This window comes from Emys orbicularis, chromosome 25 (genome assembly GCF_028017835.1).
Source record: "Emys orbicularis isolate rEmyOrb1 chromosome 25, rEmyOrb1.hap1, whole genome shotgun sequence".
Classification (NCBI taxonomy): Eukaryota; Metazoa; Chordata; order Testudines; family Emydidae; genus Emys; species Emys orbicularis.
Window position 1 is genome coordinate 4,545,182 of NC_088707.1, and position 19,442 is coordinate 4,564,623.

The window sequence follows — 19,442 nt, forward strand, 5'->3', positions numbered from 1 at the left end:
CTTCCTAGATAAGGCCAATGCTCTTGAATAAGATGTTGGGTCAGGGAGGCTCTGTTCTCAGCCCCCTGGGGAGGTGGCTGCTGGGGAGCCCTGCTGCCTATCGGTGCGTCGGGAAAGTAGATACAGGACCACGGTTGTCTTGGGTGATGAAGTATCAGAGGGGTAGCCGTGTTAGTCTGGATCTGTAAAAAGCAACATGCATCTGACGAAGTGGGGATTCACCCACGAAAGCTTATGCTCCAATACATCTGTTAGTCTTAAAGGTGCCACAGGACTCTCTGTTGCTTTTGGGGTGATGAAGGGACCCACATAGCAGGAATGTGGTCTCTGGTTTGACCTTGGGGAGGAGGCCGGAGGTATTAGACACTGAATGTGACAGCCCTGAGAAGCGGGAAGGAGATTGGGAAAGGCCAGCAAACAAAGGAGGGGCCGAGAGTGCAGGGGATTAGGTGTCCTTTCCAGTAGGGTTGGGGAGAGAAGGGGGCTCTAAATTGGGAAGGGTCCCTCTCCCTCCTATTCCTCTTGTGATGTAATGGGGAGGAGCCCATGTTCCTCTTGCCCCAAATCTACCCAGAATGCCAGGCAGCATGCCACCCTCCTCCCCAGAAGTGGCTGCATTTTGATGGGGCTGTATATATAGATAGGGCCAGATTCTGTGCTGCGTCTCCTGGGTGGCTTCATGCCATCTTTGGGCCACCCCAGATTCCAGGCATAAATTAGGGCAGCTCTGTCTTACAGCAACCTCTTCAGGAAGGCATATGGGCTCAGAACCCCCTTAGTCGGGGGGTTCCCTCCTGCCCTGACACGTCCCCTACTGGTCCCAACACCACCGCCTAGGCCAGAGCAGTAATGGGCAGCTTACATCATCCCTACCCTGCTCCTGCACCTGGAGAATTTCCCCCTGGCCCCTTAAGGTTTATTTACGGCCCTTCAGTGCTCCCAGAGTACCCTACAGGGGCAGGAGCAGGGGGCCAGAACCAGCCCCATAGTTTTAAAGTGCTTTGGGTCAAAGGTCAGGGAGGGTAGCCACTCGCAGGCTCTGCTAGCCCTGTCAGAGCAAGAGAACCAGGGAGTGGTCCATGGCACAGACTGACGGTCTCGTCTACATGTCCTCAGGTCCTCTCCTGCTGCCAGGCATTGGGACGATCCGGGGTCAACCCCCAAGACTCTGCCTCCCCTTTCAAGCGGGAATAAGCCCTACCAGCGAAACAAAGGGACTCACCATTTTGTTGAAGTGATACTTGCAGTAGCCACAATATTTGACATTGTCGACTTCCAGGACTTCCTCTTCACACAAGAGGCCAGCCATCTGGGCGCTGAAATACACAAGATGGGGAGGGTGGCAGAGCATAAACCTCAACAGGCCATGTGCTGAGTGCTCCGTCCCATGAGGGGCTGGATGCTTCCCATCCTGGCCTGTTCAATAAATGGTTTGTGTCCCGATATTTGGGGCTTTTTTTTTATATGGGCTCCTATTACCCCCCACCCCGTCCCAATTTTTCACACTTGCTGTCTGGTCACCCTAGATGGGACCTTAAAAATCACATATTTCTGATTAAGCTCTTCCAGGCCCTGTGCGTGTGAAACAGCATCCCTGGGCTATGAGTCAGCCTCTCTATCATTGGATTTCACCCAGTACTAGAGAATTCCCCATCACTCACCACCCCGCCCTGGGAATGCCTCCTTCTTGTGAAATTTCACACAACCTGGGGGAATCTCCTCCACTTCTGGTAGTTGTGGGGGGGATCCCCCCCCCCCCAAATATAAAGCCAGTGTTATTTGCCCAGTTCCCCTTGGAGTGGGGCCCTGTCTGTTCTTTAACATGGCCTCAAGGCTGTGGCAGAGAAACCAGCGGATGGGGGCCGTTACCGCGGCGACTCACCAGGTGACATGGAAGGCTTGCCGGCAGCCATGTCGATTGCAGGTCATACAAGCCCCAGAGGCTGCTTTGCTCTCCCTGCCCTGCTCTTCGCAGATATAGCAAGTCTGGGGAAAGGAAACAGAGGGCTGTGAGCCGTCCCCCTAACCCCGTGGAGGCCATGCAATGGGCAGCCAAAGGACAGGCCTTCCCCATCCCATGCACACTGCTCCATATGCAGCAAAGACCTTCCCAAACTCCTCCTCGTTGGGCCGTGTCAGTTCCTTCCTGTGACACTGATACTGGTGTATTTTTCAGTGTTCCACTCAGCCTCAGCCCCATTGATCCCAATAACAGCCTCCTTCCCCTTCCTCCCCACGCATGTTTTTCCATAACCCGTGAGTCAAAGAGAGCTTCAGCCCACAAATTCCCCATAACATGTGGGTCAAAGGGAGACCCATCCCCATTCTCCCTGCAATGCTTGAGGTAGATGAAGCTCCACTCCTGCCATCCCCTAATAATACAGGGGGGACAGATGCAGTCTAATCCCACTCCCCCGTCCCGCTCACACCACAATATGGGGCATTGCATACACAAGGAGAAGTGTTCTCTGGGCAAGGGCCGGGTGAGGGCAATGGGAATGCAAAGGCACAAGTCAGAGGCTGAGCCATGGCAACGGAGGGAAATGAAGGTAACTTGCAAGAATTGCCACAGGGCGGGACAAGAGGCAATGGATTCAAACTACGGCAGAGCAGATTTAGATTAAACCTCAGGAAACACTTTCTAACGGAAAGAACCACAGGATAATGGAACAGGCTGCCTAGAGAAGTCGTGGAAGCTCCTTCTCTGGAGGTTTTCAAAAGGAGGCTGGATCATCGCCATCTGCCTGGGATGGTTTAGACACAACAAATCTTGCATCTTGGCAGGGGATTGGATTAGATGACCCGTGTGGTCCCTTCTAACCCTGTGATTCTAGAATTCTAATGAGACTTCACTTTATTATATGTTTTTGAAAGGGAATAAAATATCTGGAAATGAACCCAAAGTGGATAGGAAATGCAGGGAATTAGAAAAGGCCCAACAAAGACCATATGGAGGTGGGGGCATCTGGAGTAAAGGGAGAAAGGACTGACAGACCTCCTGTATCACAGAGTCCGCCCTTATGTCCCAGGGAGGCTGGCCCCTTTAAAAGGAGTCAGGGCCCAGTTTACCTACGAAGGGCTTCTTTAAGGAGAATGAGCCCAGCCCCCCCCCGCCAATAATTAACCCCCTTGCACCTGATAAAAAGGTAAGAGCTCAGCTGAGGGGGGGTGCACCTAGAGAAAAGAGGCTCTCATGGAAAGCAGCATCTAGAGATGCTAGCAGGAGGCAGAAGTCTACCTGGCTGAGACCACACAGGCCCAGGTGGAGACTGTGGGACGTCTGATTTAAGGAGAGGAGGCCTGTCTGAATTAGCTCCCAGAAAAAGGGTGGATTTGAGGAGCTAAGGAGTTTGTACTCTGTGCAAGAGTTAATAAATAAGCCTCCTGGGGCCGGAGGGGCGGAATCTTGGTCTAAGTACTCTGGTCTACTAGTAAATCATTGCATGACAAGAGGAAGAGAGAGGAGAGGGCCTGCAGGGCCACGCAGGGCTTAATTTGTAATGAAAGAGGTGCCAGGGCTCAAGCAATTTTTTTACTTTCATAACGAACACAGCAAGCCTAGAGGCGCCAGGGCTGAGCCCTGGCACGAATTAAGCACTGGGGCCATGCCACGCCACAAGCGGGTGTGCTCAGGGGTTGGCAGGCTGTCATATCATCCTGTTCATAACTCTATCAAGCTCCATTTTAAAACTAGTTAGGTTGTTTGCTCTCCCCACTGCTCCAGAGGGACTCCTCTGATGGTCAGAATCCTTCTTCTAACTTCCAGCCTAAGTTTATTCATGGCCAGTTTAACCCCATTTGTTCTTGTGCCAACCGTGTCTTTTAGCTCTAATAACTCTTCTTCCTCCTCAGGCAGCCTCACCTTGCTGAAACGGTCGTGAGGTACGTACTGCAGGACAATCGGCTCCATGGTCAGCACGTTGGCGAACTGCACCTCGGGGATGTACAGAGCACAGACGACATGGGCCCAGCCTGGGGAGGCAAACGGGAGAGAGAAGATCACAGCAGGCCCCCATGAGATGCCAGAGACCTGGGGAGGACAGCAAACAGGCAGCGGGCTGGAATCAAGGTTCGGGGGAGGCTGGAAGGGCGGGAACTAAACTAAATCACATCCTGGCCTTTGTGAAAATTTTGTTAGTTACTCAGATCCTATGGTGATGATCAGTGGATGGGGAGAGAGAAAGAGAGCCTATGCTATTGCCAGTCTGAAGGCCAGCCAGCAGGGGCTGCCATGTTCCAGAGGTACACAAATCCCCTATGCCCACTCTTTCCAGACCAGAGAACTCCTGTACCTGAGACACAAATTTCTTGCAGGTCAGGACCATGCTTTGCCTTCCAGCCAACAGGGGCAGCCCATCCAAAATGAAAACATTTCACCTTAAAAAGAACTGAACTCTTTCAGGTTTAGCTGACTGGCTCAGACATAGCCTAGGTGATTAGTAGGCTTGGCAAAATTCAATTTGTATATTTTGATAATGTCAATATCTACTATCTATGTTTATTTTTAAGCAGTTATTTATAATTGTTATCTATTAAAATTTTCATAATGGCGGGACATTCTGGGGGGGGGGGTCCAGACAATAGCAGAGGTCAGACAATAATTATTTAACGACACTAGGCATTGAGATTCATAGACTTAAAGCTTACTAACCGTTCACACAAAAATTGTCAACATCACATCAACTATACAAAGTAAATATCCTTAAATCAAATTCTAAGACGTTCTCAAGCAGCATTTTTCTTACTTTGCCTATCTGTGCATTTTAATTATCGATGGAAATTTTTTTTCACCAGTTTGTGTGTGTACGGTGAAATCAACATTTACTGACATTTACCGATAAAAATCTCAGCCTTCCACATCTATTCATTAGTAACTGCTGCCACCTGAGGGCTCTTCAGTTGTCTCTGTGCAATGAGTTGCAGGGTCTCAGCCCAGTTCCTTGGGGACAAGTGCCCAAGTTGAACCATCATCCCAACAGCCACTAGTAATGATGATAAGAATACCTAGCTCTTATTCCTCCATAGATCTCTAGGCATTTTACCAAGGAAGTATCGTTTTCCCTATTTTATAGATGGGGAAAAACTAAGTTACAGGAAGGTGAAGTGATTTGCCCAAGGTCACCCAGCAACCCAGTGACAGAACTAGGAACAGAACCTCTTCTTTATCCACTAGGCCATGCTGCCTCCCCACTAACCAACTCCTTTGCTGGAAGTCTCAGCAGAGAGGGCAAGGATTGAATAGCTCTCTCGGAGAATCAATTCCCCTCTTATCCCTACTTGGAGGTGTTCTCTCCAGCATAATTAACCTTTGTAACTCACTGCTACAGCATATGATTGAAGTAAATAGTTTAGTAGGTTATATATTTATATGAACAATAGCAGCATCTGCAGTGACACTAGCTTAGGTGAAAATTACAAAGGCCATCCCCATGCTTCAGGGCATAAACCAGAATATCAGCTGGGGGTCAGGAAGGAATTTTTTCCAGAGAATAGTGTTGCCTTTGTAGGTACATTAGGAGGTACATGTGTGTATGATAGGGGAGATGTTACTCCTTCCTCTGGAGCATTCAGCATTGTCCACTGGTTGGCAACCTAGACAGCATCCAGCACTGGCAACCTAGATGGACAATGAGTGCAGTAATTTCTGGGTTGTTAACCACTACTCTGCATCCAGAACTGGTGCTGCCATCACCCCAGCAGACAATGCAATGAGAAAGCAAGCTGGCTACTCTGTGCAGGGGCATTTACCTCCATTGTCGGTCCGTTTCAGGGCTCCGTCTTTGTGGGGACACAGCTCGCATCTCTTGAAATCAAACAGAAACAATGAGGTTAGTATGATTCCTGGTAGGGGATGGGGGACAGAGATGTTCTCATTTAGCACATGGCTGGATTATGTGGGATGATGTTTTCTTCACTGAGAGGAAGTGTGTGTGTGTGTGTGTGTGTGTGTGTATGTGTGTGTATGTGTGTGTGTGTGTGGGGGGGAGGATACTCAATAGCAGAGCCAGATATTGTCCTGTCTGCAATACCAAAGTGTTTGAAGTGTTGTAGCCGTGTTGGTCCTAGGACATGAGAGAGGCAAGGTGGGGGAGGTAACATCTTGGACCAATTTCTGTTGGTGGAAGGTATAAACTTTCTGAGCTACATAGAACTCTTCTTCAGGTCTGGGGAAGGAAGTAAAAGTGTCTGAGTCACTCTGCTTCCTTCCGTCTGAGCTATTCGGCTTCCTGCCCCCAACCTGAAGAAGCGCTCTGTGTAGATCGGAAGTTTGTACCTTCCTCCACCAGAAGTTGGTCCAATAAAATGTTACCACACTGACCTTATCTCTCTCATACCAGAGTGCTGCATTTACACCAGAGGGATCCAATGACTGATTAAGAGCCCGGATCCTTAACCGGTGTAAATTGGTGTAGCTCAGTGGCTCTCAACCTTTCCAGACGACTGGACCCCTTTCAGGAGTCTGATTTGTCTTGCGTACTTCCAAGTTTCACCTCACTTAAAAACGACTTGCTTACAAAATCAGACACAAAAATACAAAAGTGTCACAGCCTACTTGTACTGAAAAATTGCTGACTTTCTAATTTTTACCATATAATTATAAAATAAACCAGCTGGAATATAAATATTGCACGTACGTTTCAGTGTATAGTAATAGAAAGCAGTATAAATAAGTCATTGTCTGTATGAAATTTTAGTTTGTACTAACTTTGCTAGTGCTTTTTATGTAGCTTGTTGTAAAACTAGGCAAATAGCTAGGTGAGTTGATGTACCTGCTGGAAGACCTCTGCGTACCTCCAGGGGTTGAGAATCACTGGTATAGCTCCATAGATTTCAGTAATACAATGGTGATTCACACAAGCTGAGGATCTAAGCCAAGGTCACTTTTCTATTTGCCTCGTTGTGATAATACACTTGGTGGAAGGATGGAAGCTAGCTCAGGGGATACAGCATCTTTCATTTCTAGGTCACTGGTCCAGCCTCAGTCAGTAGTGACCAAGGAGCAGATTTTTAAAGCTATTTAGGCGCTGCTGTGGTCAGTGTTGCAACACCTAAATCCTATCAACTGTCAATGCAATTTTAGCTCCTAAGTGCCTCAATCCCTTTTGAAAAAGAGATTTAGACTCTTAAATCAGTTAGGCATTGCCATGCTGAGTGTGGCAATGCCAGAAAGCCTTTACAATCCTGGGCCCAAGAGTTATGAATGACTGTGTGAAATGAGCTTGGAGGGTTTCAGCTCAAAGATGGGCAAAGCATCTGCAGGAAACAATGAATTCAAAAAATCCTACACCTTTTTCTGTCCATGGTTTATCAGGGCCCAGGCACCAATTTTTATACCTGTAATGGGAAGATATTTCACATAATATGGGTTGGTCATAAAGGCTGACCAGATAGAAAGTGTGAAAAATCGGGACGGGGCTGGGGGGGTAATAGGAGCCTATATAGGAAAAAGCCCCAAATATCGGGACTATCCCAATAAAATCAGGACATCTGGTCACCCTAGCGCAGGCACTCTGCCCAGGGCTGCAGGACTCACCAGGATGCAGAGGCCGGAATTCCAAAGGGAGCCCCGCCCCAGCTCTCCTTCTGACCAATGGCTGGAGGCCCCCACCCACCTTTCACCATCTTCCCTCAGCCGGTCACTGAGCAGGCCTCAGTGGGCGAGGGTCGGCTGCCCGGTGTGGAGAAGGGAAAGGGGCAGGCAGCCCAGAGAGTGAGGAAGTGGCCCCAGAGATAGTGCAGTGTGGCAGTGAGGGGGGCTGGCCCCATTGAGAGAAATGGCCATGGCGGGCGGGGAGGAGACGAGACCCAACTCAGCCCCGGGCCCCCTCCACAGCACCACCAGCCCCCCAGGACCAACTCCCTGCCTCACACCAGGCTGCGGGTCCTTCCTGGGCCTGCTTCCCATCTCCACCAGCCTCTCCGGAAGCAGGAGAGGGAGCCCCACAACCAGGGAGGCTGCTGGAGCCAGAAGGGGCTGAGGAAATGCCCTCCGGCTGTGAGGGGAGGCAAGACCTGCCCAAACCCAGCCAGCCCCCTGCAGTTCCAGCAAAGGAAGCCGCCAGGAGGGAACAGACAAGAGACTGTCTCAAGAACACACACCTGCCTGCACTAATTAAAATGGCCGTAGGGGACAATGGAAGTGGAGACTCATTAACACACCTTGCCCCGGACATAGGATCCACCCAGCACCCCACAGCGGATGGTGAGTCCCAGTATTAATTCTTTCCACACTTTTTTATATCACTGGCTATTTGTATCTGACTATTTGTGACAGGTGAGGGCTCACATGGCACTTTTCCTGCTCCCTGGTTGGATGACCGCAACCCACAATGAGCTTTCAAGATGGCTGGGCCAATACTGACGTGGATTCTACACCAAATGTGTATTCCCAGGAGCGTGTCTGATGCTGGCAAACTTGTGCCTCCAACCTCGCACTAATGTTTGCGAAAAGAGGCTGCAGGAGAGAAATTATTTTTTTTCCTCCCCTGAAAAATTAAAGGCAAACAAAATGTATTTTCTATTTTTATTGACATTTTTCTTTTAAGTTTTTCAGGTTTGGGATGAAAAATCCAAACCCCGAAAATTTTCAATGAAAAACTGATTTTTTTTTTTTTTTTTTTTTGCGAAAATGTCCATTTTGTTGAAAAAGCCATTTCCACTGAAAATTTATGACCAGCTGTAGTTATGGGGTCCATCAACATGAGCTGGGGGGGGGGTAGTGGATGTGGGGCCCTTGTTTGGGTTTGCTGTATGTAACAAGCTCTAGAGATTCCACTCCTCAGTGGAATAGTGTCCCGAGTTAGAAAAATCACCATCACAGTTAGCAACAAACAATTGCTCCCTTTTGGCATTCTCAGCAAAAACATCTATAGTTGAAGGGGCCCTGGAGACCCAACTCCTCTCTGCCCCCTGGAGGTAACCTCTTCTATAGGCTTGAGCTCTTTTCTACACTGGGGTGTTAGCCACTGTGCAGATGTGCTTTACGCTGGTGGAACACACACAATTTGCCCCAGGGCAGATTAGACCCGTTTCAAAACAGAGGAAATCATGCTGCACCAGCGCAAGCTGTGTCTACAGGAGGGGTTTGCAACAGGGTAGCTGCACCAGGGCCTGATTCTGTATCACCATGCACTTTGCACCAGTGCAAACTGGGCGTCTGATCCTCCCACTCCAATTTGATAATGGTTCACACCCACTTTGGTCTGGTGTCAATGACTGCAGAAGATGCATGACAATGGAGAATCAGACCCTTACTCTGTAATCATCTTGTAGTTGTATTTGAGCAGCCCCTAGCATCACAGGGGCCCTGGTCTCTGATCTCTAGTGCAATACACATTAGTGTGTGTGTGTGTGTGTGTGTGTGTGTGTGTGTGTGTGTGTGTGTGTGTGTGTGTGTGTGTGTGTGTGTGTGTGTGTGTGTGTGTGTGTGTGTTGGCCATGGGCAGAGTTTGGGAAGCTTCTGCTCTCCTGGCCTATGCTGAACCTACTCTCTGGATAAATAAGAGACTCAAGTCTCATGGGTTGTCAAACAGCCAACTTTCACCAGCGCTAAATAATATTAAAAATAATAAGCAATGTGGGGGGAAATGGCAGAGTCCATCAGGAACTCAGCAGTCAGCCCCCCCCCCCCCCAAGAATGAAAGACACTGGGTATTGTTTTGGTATTTGAATAGTCATGGCTGCATTGCACACCGCTGCTGACTGGGTTGGGATTGCCAGAGAGGGCACTGAAGAGCTGCTCCCATGATCCGCACGGCAACTCCAGCAAAGCCCAGAGAGAACAGAGTAAACCGAAGCCCTGTAATAAGAAATTTGCACTTGAAAAGGCCCCTACACTCTCCCCTCCAACCCTTAGATCAAAGTGTCTCTCCCACCATGCGATTAGCAAAGCTCTGATCATAACAAGAGGGGTTAACAGTCCCACACAAGACTTTTAATAGCCCTGCTTCTAAAAGACAGCTAAAGCCGCCCTCCGGGCCATTGCAGCTCACGGGGCTTCAGAGACAATTTGATTACAAAGTGGAATAGGTTTTCAGTTGCTTACTATAAGCACACTAACGTCCACAGCATCCTTTAGGGACCTGCGAATTTGAGGAGGGGTTCTGAGTAGGGATTAGCAGTACTTCTTCCTTACATTCAACCAACATGGTCTCTAGTCTAGCTTCCTGGGTTCTCTTTCCAGCTCCGTGAAAGGAACAGAGCCTAAAAGTTAGAGCGGGGGGCCTAGAGGTTAGGACTCCTAGAGCGGGGAGTACAACCTAATGGTTAGAGCGGGGAACTGGGAGTGAGGCCTCCTGGATTCTCTTCCCAGCTCGAGGGAGTGTGGTCAGAGCAGGGGTATGGAATCTCAAGATCTAGGTTTTAAAACCCTGGGCAAGTCATATATTTCCCTGTGCTTTAGTTCCCCCATTTGTAATGAGGCCATAAATATTCACCCAATTCATGTTTTGGGGGGAGGTAAGGTTTAATCTTTATAAAGTGCTTTGAGATTCTCAGGTGGCGAGAGCTATGTAAGTGCAAAACCTTATTAGAGGCTGGCTGTTATTTCTCAGTGTAGTTCAGCTCAGAGCCAATCACGGCAAGTGAGATATGGATGCCAATGGATCCTAAGAACATCTTGCACTTCTACAGCAGTGTTTTGCAACCAAGGCTACCCACAGGCAGATAATTTTCCTCTTAAAGAGGAGGAAACTAGGGTACAGCAAAGCCACCAGACTCTGGCAGTGCCAGGAACACAACCCACGTCTTCTAGTGTACTACCCAATGCACTGTGTTGTGGTATACAAGGCCACATAGTAAATAGCTAGCAGAGCTCAGCATAGAACTCACAAGAGCTGAGTCAGTCCCTCACTCTGATCACCAGATGCACGGCTTCCTACATCAAAGGACTAGACTCTTTCTAGGTATTTACCCATCTGTGCATCTGCTGTTAGGACTGCTGGCGTCTAACACACATAAGGTAAGAGATTTAGATAGGCAGTCACCCCCTGCTCTTCTTAGGAAATAAGATTATCACTGTCCGGTTATTATGGAGCTGGGATTGAATGTCACATGAATGAATGCCATGACTGAAGCCCACTATGCATTGTCCAACAGATTTCACCAAGGGTGAGTTAAAAGAGGAACCACCTGCAGGGCCATTATTCTCCTGCTATCTTAAAGGTAGATTGTGGGGCATAGTCTCCTGCTGAAACATTACAGTCCTCACAAGGTTCACAGGTGAGGGGCCCCCCCGAGGAGGACTTGCATGTGCACGTATATTATTTCAGCTTAGACACTGTTTGCATTGTAACTAACGCAGCAGGGTGTCCTTCCCTCCGCACAGGCGAGGGGGAGGAGGGGCGTGAAATCCAGATTACCGTTCCTGTCCTGACCCTCTGTTAGGAAACTATTTGCGTGAGATAAAACCACCTTCAGGCACATTCCAGACTCTTTACCACAGTGTATATAAAAGCAGCATTTCCCAGTGGTTAGAGAAGGGGCGGGGTCTGGGAGTCAGGTCTTGTTTGCAGTCCCGGTTCCAACAGGGGGTGGGATCTAATGGTTAGAGTTGGGGTCTGCAAGCCAGGAGACATGGGTTCTCTTCCTAACTCTTCCATTTACTACTCTGCAGTGTAGACAAGCCCTAAGCTTGAGCTCTTTGCCAACTCACTTCACTTCTGTGTGCCCATCTGTGAAACAGCTATGATTGTATTGCCAGGACCCCTACAATCCCCAGCTGAGACTGGGGGCCCTACTGTGATAGGTGCTGCACAAATACATAGCAAGGGTTTGTCTACATTAGTTTAACTAAAGCTGTGATTTAAAATAATGTAGTTAAACCAGTGACAAAGGCTGTGTGGGCACTCTTAAACCAGGCTTATACTGATTCTGGCCTTGTCTATACAAGATGGGTTTGATTTAAATCAAGCAGGGAATTTCAAAGGGAGTTAGGCACTCAAATCCTATTAAACTTCAATAGGAGGAAGAACATTTGAGTAACTTGGCTAAGGTTATCAGCAGAGCTGGGATGAGAACCCACATCTCCTGAGTTCCACTTCTCACCCCACTGGACCACTCCTGGGGAGTAAAGGGGGAACAGAATAATCTAGTCAGTGTAAAGACAGGTGTGATTCGTACTCACCACCCTGGCGGCTCTCTCTTGAGATTCACATTTTCGACAGAACCAGGGTCCGGTGGGAACCTGGACGATTCCATAGCAAGCTGTGAGGGGGAAGCAGGAGAAAATTAATTCGGCTTTTTCATTGTTTGTTTAAATTATTCAGATTCATACACAAACAAACAAAAAAAGAGGGGGGGGGCTGTCTCTCCAAAGCTATAGGCAGCCAGACTTAAATTACAAGAGCAAAAATTAAAATTAAACAGCAGCTTATCCTCTCGACTCCCACCACCAGGCAACACAATACTGTACACCCACCTCTCTCTCCCATCCCCACAAATCTGTTGTAGAACATCCTCTGGCTCTGGTCAGACCTGCAGACCCTAGTGCATTGTAAAAAGAGAGCCAGTCTGAAGGCCCAAAGGGACCATTAGATCATCTAATTCTAGTCTGACCTGCAGCATAACACAGGTTGTGGAGTTTCACCCTGTAAACACAGGCACAAGGCAGCAAACTGACTTGCCTTACTGGCAGAGTGGGGAATAAAACCCAGGATTGTCTGGCTCTCAAACCTAAGGCCTTGCCACAGGACCATAGCAGCTGTCTGGCATGCAGTTAGCTTTAGGTTGCAGAGGAGGGCTTTAAAGGTAAGGAACATTCTCCTTAGATCCACAACTGAGGCCAGATCTTCAGCTGAGCTCAGCACTTAAATAAGTGACCAAGTTTTCCAAAGTACTCAGCAGTTCCACTGTGACACATCGGGCCAGACTTTCAGAAGAGGTCAGCACCCAACATGCAGAAAGCTTCTGAAAAATCTGGCCCGAATGAGAGCTGAGCTCATTGGAAAATCTGGCCTAAATGGAGTGGAGAGACGACTCCCACAATCCCCAGCCAATTTCAAATCCACCAGGTTCTGCTTTATTTAGATTTAAAATAATTAAAAAGACTCCTATCCAAGGCTCTAGGTGCCCTAACCATCATTAATAATACAGTAAAATCACAGCAGCATTAAAGCAATCGTTTCACCAGGAACTTTGCCAGCCAGACAACTATAAAATCTCTTCCATCTCTTCATCACTGTAAGAAGCATGCCCTTAGCCCTCTCCAAAAACCCTGTCAAAGAGATGCCTTTTTCAGCATGCCAGGAAGGTCACCAAATCTGGGCTATTTTGGACCAATGTGGGGAACAAGCTCCATTTTAATGTAACAGCCTCCAGCTAGCATCCAGGAAATCTTCATATTTTTACCCTACTCTTATCAAAATGTTCCCCTCTCTTTGCTCTCCCAGCATGACTGATTGTCTCCAGCTTCCTCTGTGTCAACAGAAGCTCTCTCCTTTATAATCGGCCTGCTTCCCTTCTGCCATGGGGCAAGCCAACATCCCGGCCATTATAATCCTTTCCAAGGACTGGCGATGTCACTTGAGGATGCCCTACCTCCTTCAGCAGCAGTGCCTCTATCTAACCCATCAAGGGATGTACTTGCTGGATTTTAAGAAAGGGTTGCTCACTCTGGAAGGATGCATGTGGGTTTAAAGCAACAGAAGCAAAGAGAAGACAGGGGTAGGGTCATTCATGCTCCAGCTAGGATGTAGGGACCCGTCAGCAAAGAACAAATTACATCCTCCCTACTCAACCTTCAAAGCTGAGCTGACAGTTGGAATGGAGTCCCCACCATTGAAACTAGGTTGGACAAAGCATCTGAAAATATAATGCTGGAAGCACTCATGTGATGTTCCCTGGGGATAGACGGGACAGGGCCACAATAAGTTTTCTCCATTTCTCTAATGTCTGAGATTTTATGTGAGCCGGGGGAAAAAATGGGGGTGGTGGAGTTAAACTGAAAGGGCTGGCTCACTCCAGGTCGAGCCCAAGGCATATACATAAGAAAATAGAAACTATATAAAAGCAATGACAAAGGAGTGCCTTGGGTCCATCTTTAGCAATGGGCTTACGGCCAGAGGCAAGCACTCAGCTGAAGACATTATTAGTTTCCCTGCCTGTTGCTTGAACAAGAAGCGAGAAAGAAAGAAAATATAAACTGGACATGGACCAGAGTTGAAAATGTTCTTAATTTGCATTTTGATGAGACTTTTGTTGAAAAATATAATTTTGAGTCACAAAAAGGGACAACATTTTAATTAAATTTTCCACAAAAAATTGCATTCCATTTTTTGACCAGTTGTGAAGTTTTAAAGTAAGCTTGGTTTTGGCTCTATTTTATTCATGCAGTCAAAAGCTAACATGGTTTACCTTTGCAGGTGTTGAAAAAGCACAAAGAGATAAATTAACAAAGCAACTCTATTTGGAAGAGAACATTTAAAGTATGCCAAAATCATATCCAAATGCCATGTTCATAGGTAGTATAGTAAGGGAGGGTGGCAAGGTTTCTGGATATCAAATAGGATGTCCCTTAAAATTATTATAACCTGAAGGAGGCAAGTCTTCCAGGTCTAAATATCTAGTTTGTAGGATACTTTATACCCTACTTTATGACTCAGGCTTTTATAAACTAAAAGTTGGTATTGTAGGCCCTACCAAAACAATGTTCTGTGCCTGCTCTGTTGTCTCTGCAGCAAGTAGTAAACATATACAGTCCCAATATAATTGCATTGGCTTGTATACCCAGACACTTCAGAATCATAAAGCACCGTAAAAGTGGGAATGGTCCTAGTTACCAATTAAAAGCATATGTGTTAATGTTCAGGGCCAGGGGTGGGGCACAGAAGCCAATGTCTTCTTCCCCCCAATCCCAATAATCAGCAGTGAAGAAAAATATCCTCGAGTTTCTGGTATTACAAAAATAGGAAGTAGGAGAGTTACGCCGGTGCCATTAAAACAACAAGCCAGTGTCATTTCAGAGTGACTAGCTACATGCTAACAGATCATTAGAGGCATCCTGGAATAAACTCTTTTATGATAGGAGGCACTGCATCTGTTTGTCAGGAGAATTCCCCTGCAAGCTCTGCTTCTTCTGTTTAACTTCCCCTTGCTCGCCTGGTTGCAAATGACCTCTTTTTACAGGTGTGAGCATGGCATATAAGCCACAGAAGAATGCCCAACTTCCCAATCACAGCAACCTGTATAAGAAAGTCTAGAAAGAAAGAGAACAAGAGAAAAAGAAATATTGGGGTACAATAGATAGATATTGGCTTATGTATAATAATGATGGTTATTGGTTTATATATAATAAGGAGAAAGAGAAACCAGGTGGGTGAGGTAATGTCTTCTGTTGGTGAGAGAGACAAGCTTTAGGGCTTACACAGAGCTCTTCTTCAGGTCTGGGAAAGGTACTGAGAGTGTCACAGCTAAATACAAGGTGGAACAGATCAGGAGTTAGCACATTGCAAGAGATCATTCAAGGAGAAGTGAGCAGTCATCACCTCTGATGTCCTAGGACAAAGGAGGATTAGTGAGTTACAGATTGTTGTTATGAGCCATAAATCTGGTGTCTTTATTAAGTCCATGATTTTTGGTGTCTAGCAGAGTTACAAATTTAAGTTCCGAGGCTTGGCTTTTGAAAGTGTTGGGCAGATTTCCTTTGAGGAGGACTCAGAGCTCAGATACAAAGTGATCACTTGGGAGAAGTGTTTGCCCACGGGTGAAATACTGTTTTTGTCTTTTTTTTTTTTTTTTTTTCCATTTTGCTGTGTGAATTCATTGGAGAGTGTAGTGACTGTCTGGTTTCACTCACCTCCTTGTTATTGGGGCACTTAGGGCAGTGCACTGGATAGATAGATAGTGGGGTGTGTATGGGGATAGATAGATAGATAGATAGATAGATAGATAGATAGATAGATAGATAGATAGATAGTGGGGTGTGTATGGGGATAGATAGATAGATAGATAGATAGATAGATAGATAGATAGATAGATAGATAGATAGATAGTGGGGTGTGTATGGGGATGGATAGATAGATAGATAGATAGATAGTGGGGTGTGTATGGGGATAGATAGATAGATAGATAGATAGATAGATAGATAGATAGATAGATAGATAGATAGTGGGGTGTGTATGGGATAGATAGATAGATAGATAGATAGATAGATAGATAGATAGATAGATAGTGGGGTGTGTATGGGGATAGATAGATAGATAGATAGATAGATAGATAGATAGATAGATAGATAGATAGTGGGGTGTGTATGGGGATAGATAGATAGATAGATAGATAGATAGATAGATGGCTGTGTATGGGGATAGATAGATAGATAGATAGATAGATAGATAGATGGCTGTGTATGGGGATAGATAGATAGATAGATAGATAGATAGATAGATAGATAGATAGATAGATAGATAGATAGAGGGTGTGTGTGGGGATAGACAGATAGATAGATAGATAGATAGATAGATAGATAGATAGATAGATAGATAGATAGATATTGGCTTATGCATGATGATAGACAGACACCAGGTGAGACCAGGATACTTTCTATTATTAAACAAAAATCACATAATAATCTTATGCTTCTTCAGCTTTTTACCATCTCTCTTTCTGCTGGGCTTTCACTAAAACAACTATTTCCCACAGATCTGAGGAGGGCAACATTTCCAGCTCGGGTGTGTGCTGCCCTGTAGGTAAAGTCATGTACAAATGCAAGTGATCCTTATTGGGGATGGGGGGCGGGATAAGTGGGGCTGCCTCCCTCTGCAGAACCCAGCCTGTGAAAGGGTCCCGGTGCTGCCCCTCGAAAGGGTTAACTCATTCCGGGGAGGCATTAATAACCCAGCCATGTGCAGCAGGGAGCTGAAGAAACACTTGCCAAGCGAGGTCTTTTAACCCTCTTCGCAATCCTGCGGCCCGCCCGCCCGCCCCCACGTTAATAATCTGCTAAAGCAGCCAGCGCCGGTCCCTTTCCCTGCCTTTCTGTCACCTCTGCAAGGCCCTGCCCCGCCTCCACAGCGGGGGTCTGCACCTCCCATCAGATCCACACCCACAAACCCACACACACTTTCCCTAAGGATCCTGTCCACACCGCCGTCCCCCTCGGTCCCTCCTAATAAACACACAGTCCTCCGGAAGGAAGCCGGGGAAACGCAGCCAGAGGTCACTGCTCCGTGCTAACGACTCCCAGAGTTTACCCTGCTCCTAACCATAACAACAGCGAATAGTAAACAACCCGGGAGACTCCCGTTTGCGTGCTGCTGCTTGGGCGAACCCTCCCCCCAAAACCCAGCACCCGGGGCTAAGAACCCACTCCCCACTTAGCGCCCCTCCCTCAAAAAACCCCAATCCCACCCCCCCTTCACTCCCACCCCAATGTAGACACACACCAGGGTCCCCAAACCGCTTCTCCTCCTGCCCCCTGCTCCGCCTGGGCATAGTCCCCTACCCCGCAGCAGGGCCCATCAATAATACCGTTATTTCGAACAATAGGGATAAAACAAAGCCCCCCCCCCAGCTCGGGATGGCTCAGAGCTTCCCATCACTGTTGTGTGCCTGGAAAGGTCGGCGTGGAAGGGGGGCGGGGATCTGGTTTTTCCCCCCCCTTCTCCCCACACCCCTTCCACTCCCCACAAGCCAAGCCCGGCGCTGGGGAGGGGGGGGTCTTCCCCTCCCTGCCTTACCTTGATGTACAGCCACGTTGCAACCGTGTCCATCGCAATAGACCAGCGGGTTCTCTGCCCATCCTCTCTCGTCAGAACAAACGCAGCAGCCTCCCACCATCTCCTTCATACTTCCATGAGGGCTTCCTTTTTTCCACCCCTCCTCCTGCTACGGACACACTCCTCCTCCTCCTCCTCCTCCTCCTCCGTGCGTTGCCCCCTTCTGCCTTTCACACGGTTTCCACAGGCGGGGACAGGGGTCTGGGACCCCCAGTGCAAACCCACATTGTTCCTGCCAGGAGACAATCAGGCAGAGCAGGCGCTGGCTAAGGGCTCAGGCAGGCGCTGGAGGGTGGCACATTCCCATCCACACACATAGGCACACACACACACACGCACACACATACAAGCTCTCCAGTCTATACAGCAATCATGGCTACGTAGAAGCTCTGCTACTCTGAAACCTGTAAAATCTTAGGTTCAGGGACTGCCGCCTGACTGGGTAGGGAGCTTTTTTTTTTCTTCTTCTTCTCCCCTCCTTCCTCCCTTTAGCATCTTTCCCCTTGGAAACTGATCAGGAATCTAAATGTGCACCCCTACGTGTTTCCAAAATGCAGGATGCTTGCCCACTCCAGTCAGTTTGGATATCTCCGGAGTGATCAGCTAGGACCATTCCCCAAATCCTATTATCTATACAATTCCTTCTTGACAGATATGGGCACCGCCAGCGCCACCGTCTGGCATGCGTTGGCTCCTAAAAAGCTAAAATAATTATTTGTTAACCCATTGGCACCTGTTAGAAAAAGCATCTTGCCAGGGGAACAGGGAGGAAAATGGCCCTTCGAGCTTCACATCCATTGCGTGAGGATATCTTGACGTTAAATACTAAAAGTGTAGCTGGAAAAGCCTAGCGTTAGGAGCGCTATTACAGTACACTGGATTAGATTATTAGGACACTAATCAGAGTTACCAGCACCAGAGTTAGCACCAGAGTTAGGAACTGACCAGTCAACCACACACCTCTTTTGGAACCAGAAGGACATAATCAGGCAGCAGCAGAGACAAAAAAAGAAGCAGCAAATACAGTACAGAACTGTGTTAAACGTAAACTACTAAAAAATAAATAAAGGGAAAGCAGCATTTTTCCTCTCCATAGTAAAGTTTCAAAGCTGTTAAAGTCAATGTTCAGTTGTAAACTTTTGAAAGAACAACCATAACTTTTTGTTCAGAGTTACGAACTTTTCAGAGTTACAAACAACCTCCAACTGCCCACAAAATATTACAGTCTACATAGTCAAAGGGTGGGGAAGAAACAGAGAGCAGGAATAACTTGCCTAGTCATACAGCAGGTCAAAACCAGGTCTCAAGACACCCAACCCAGTGCCCCATGCACTAGGCCGCACTGTCTGTCCCAGAGAGTAAAGCACTAAAAAGTAGACTGGACAAAGCAATAGAAAAAAGTAGAGTGTAGGGACAATCCTGCACTGGCTTAGGAGGGGCCTAATAGGTAGGTGTCCTTTTAAATTGCTCAATTCTATTCCTGTACTAGTAGTGCATGTTGCATAAGAGATCAGAGTTGGCTGAGGAACGGAAGAGGGTAACCTCAATAAAAAGAGGATTTAAAGTTGGGTGGTTGACATTAAACATACTTCCCTTCCTGTAAATCTCTGTTGTTGTTTTGTTTTTAAAAGAAATCATGTAAAGAATAAGAGAATGCTGTCTCTTGGATAGAAGCTTAACCAAGAAATCACTGAACCATATGGGATCTTTGCTTGTTATTTAGTCTTTGGT

The 19,442-nt window shown here is 47.3% G+C and overlaps 1 protein-coding gene across 1 annotated transcript in view; it reads right to left on the bottom strand.

The window, feature by feature from the left end:
- MLLT6 (MLLT6, PHD finger containing) overlaps positions 1 to 18,061 on the bottom strand; it is a 66,899-nt gene extending 48,838 nt beyond the window's left edge. Inside the window, exons 1-6 of the mRNA XM_065422578.1 lie at positions 17,673 to 18,061; positions 12,125 to 12,204; positions 5,749 to 5,803; positions 3,863 to 3,972; positions 1,883 to 1,986; positions 1,223 to 1,316 (exon numbers count right to left, since the gene is read on the bottom strand). Coding sequence (XP_065278650.1) covers positions 1,223 to 1,316; positions 1,883 to 1,986; positions 3,863 to 3,972; positions 5,749 to 5,803; positions 12,125 to 12,204; positions 17,673 to 17,781 — 552 coding nt within the window. The 5' untranslated portion in view covers positions 17,782 to 18,061. The remainder of the gene's footprint in view (positions 1 to 1,222; positions 1,317 to 1,882; positions 1,987 to 3,862; positions 3,973 to 5,748; positions 5,804 to 12,124; positions 12,205 to 17,672) is intronic.
- Between the last annotated feature and the right edge of the window lie 1,381 nt (positions 18,062 to 19,442).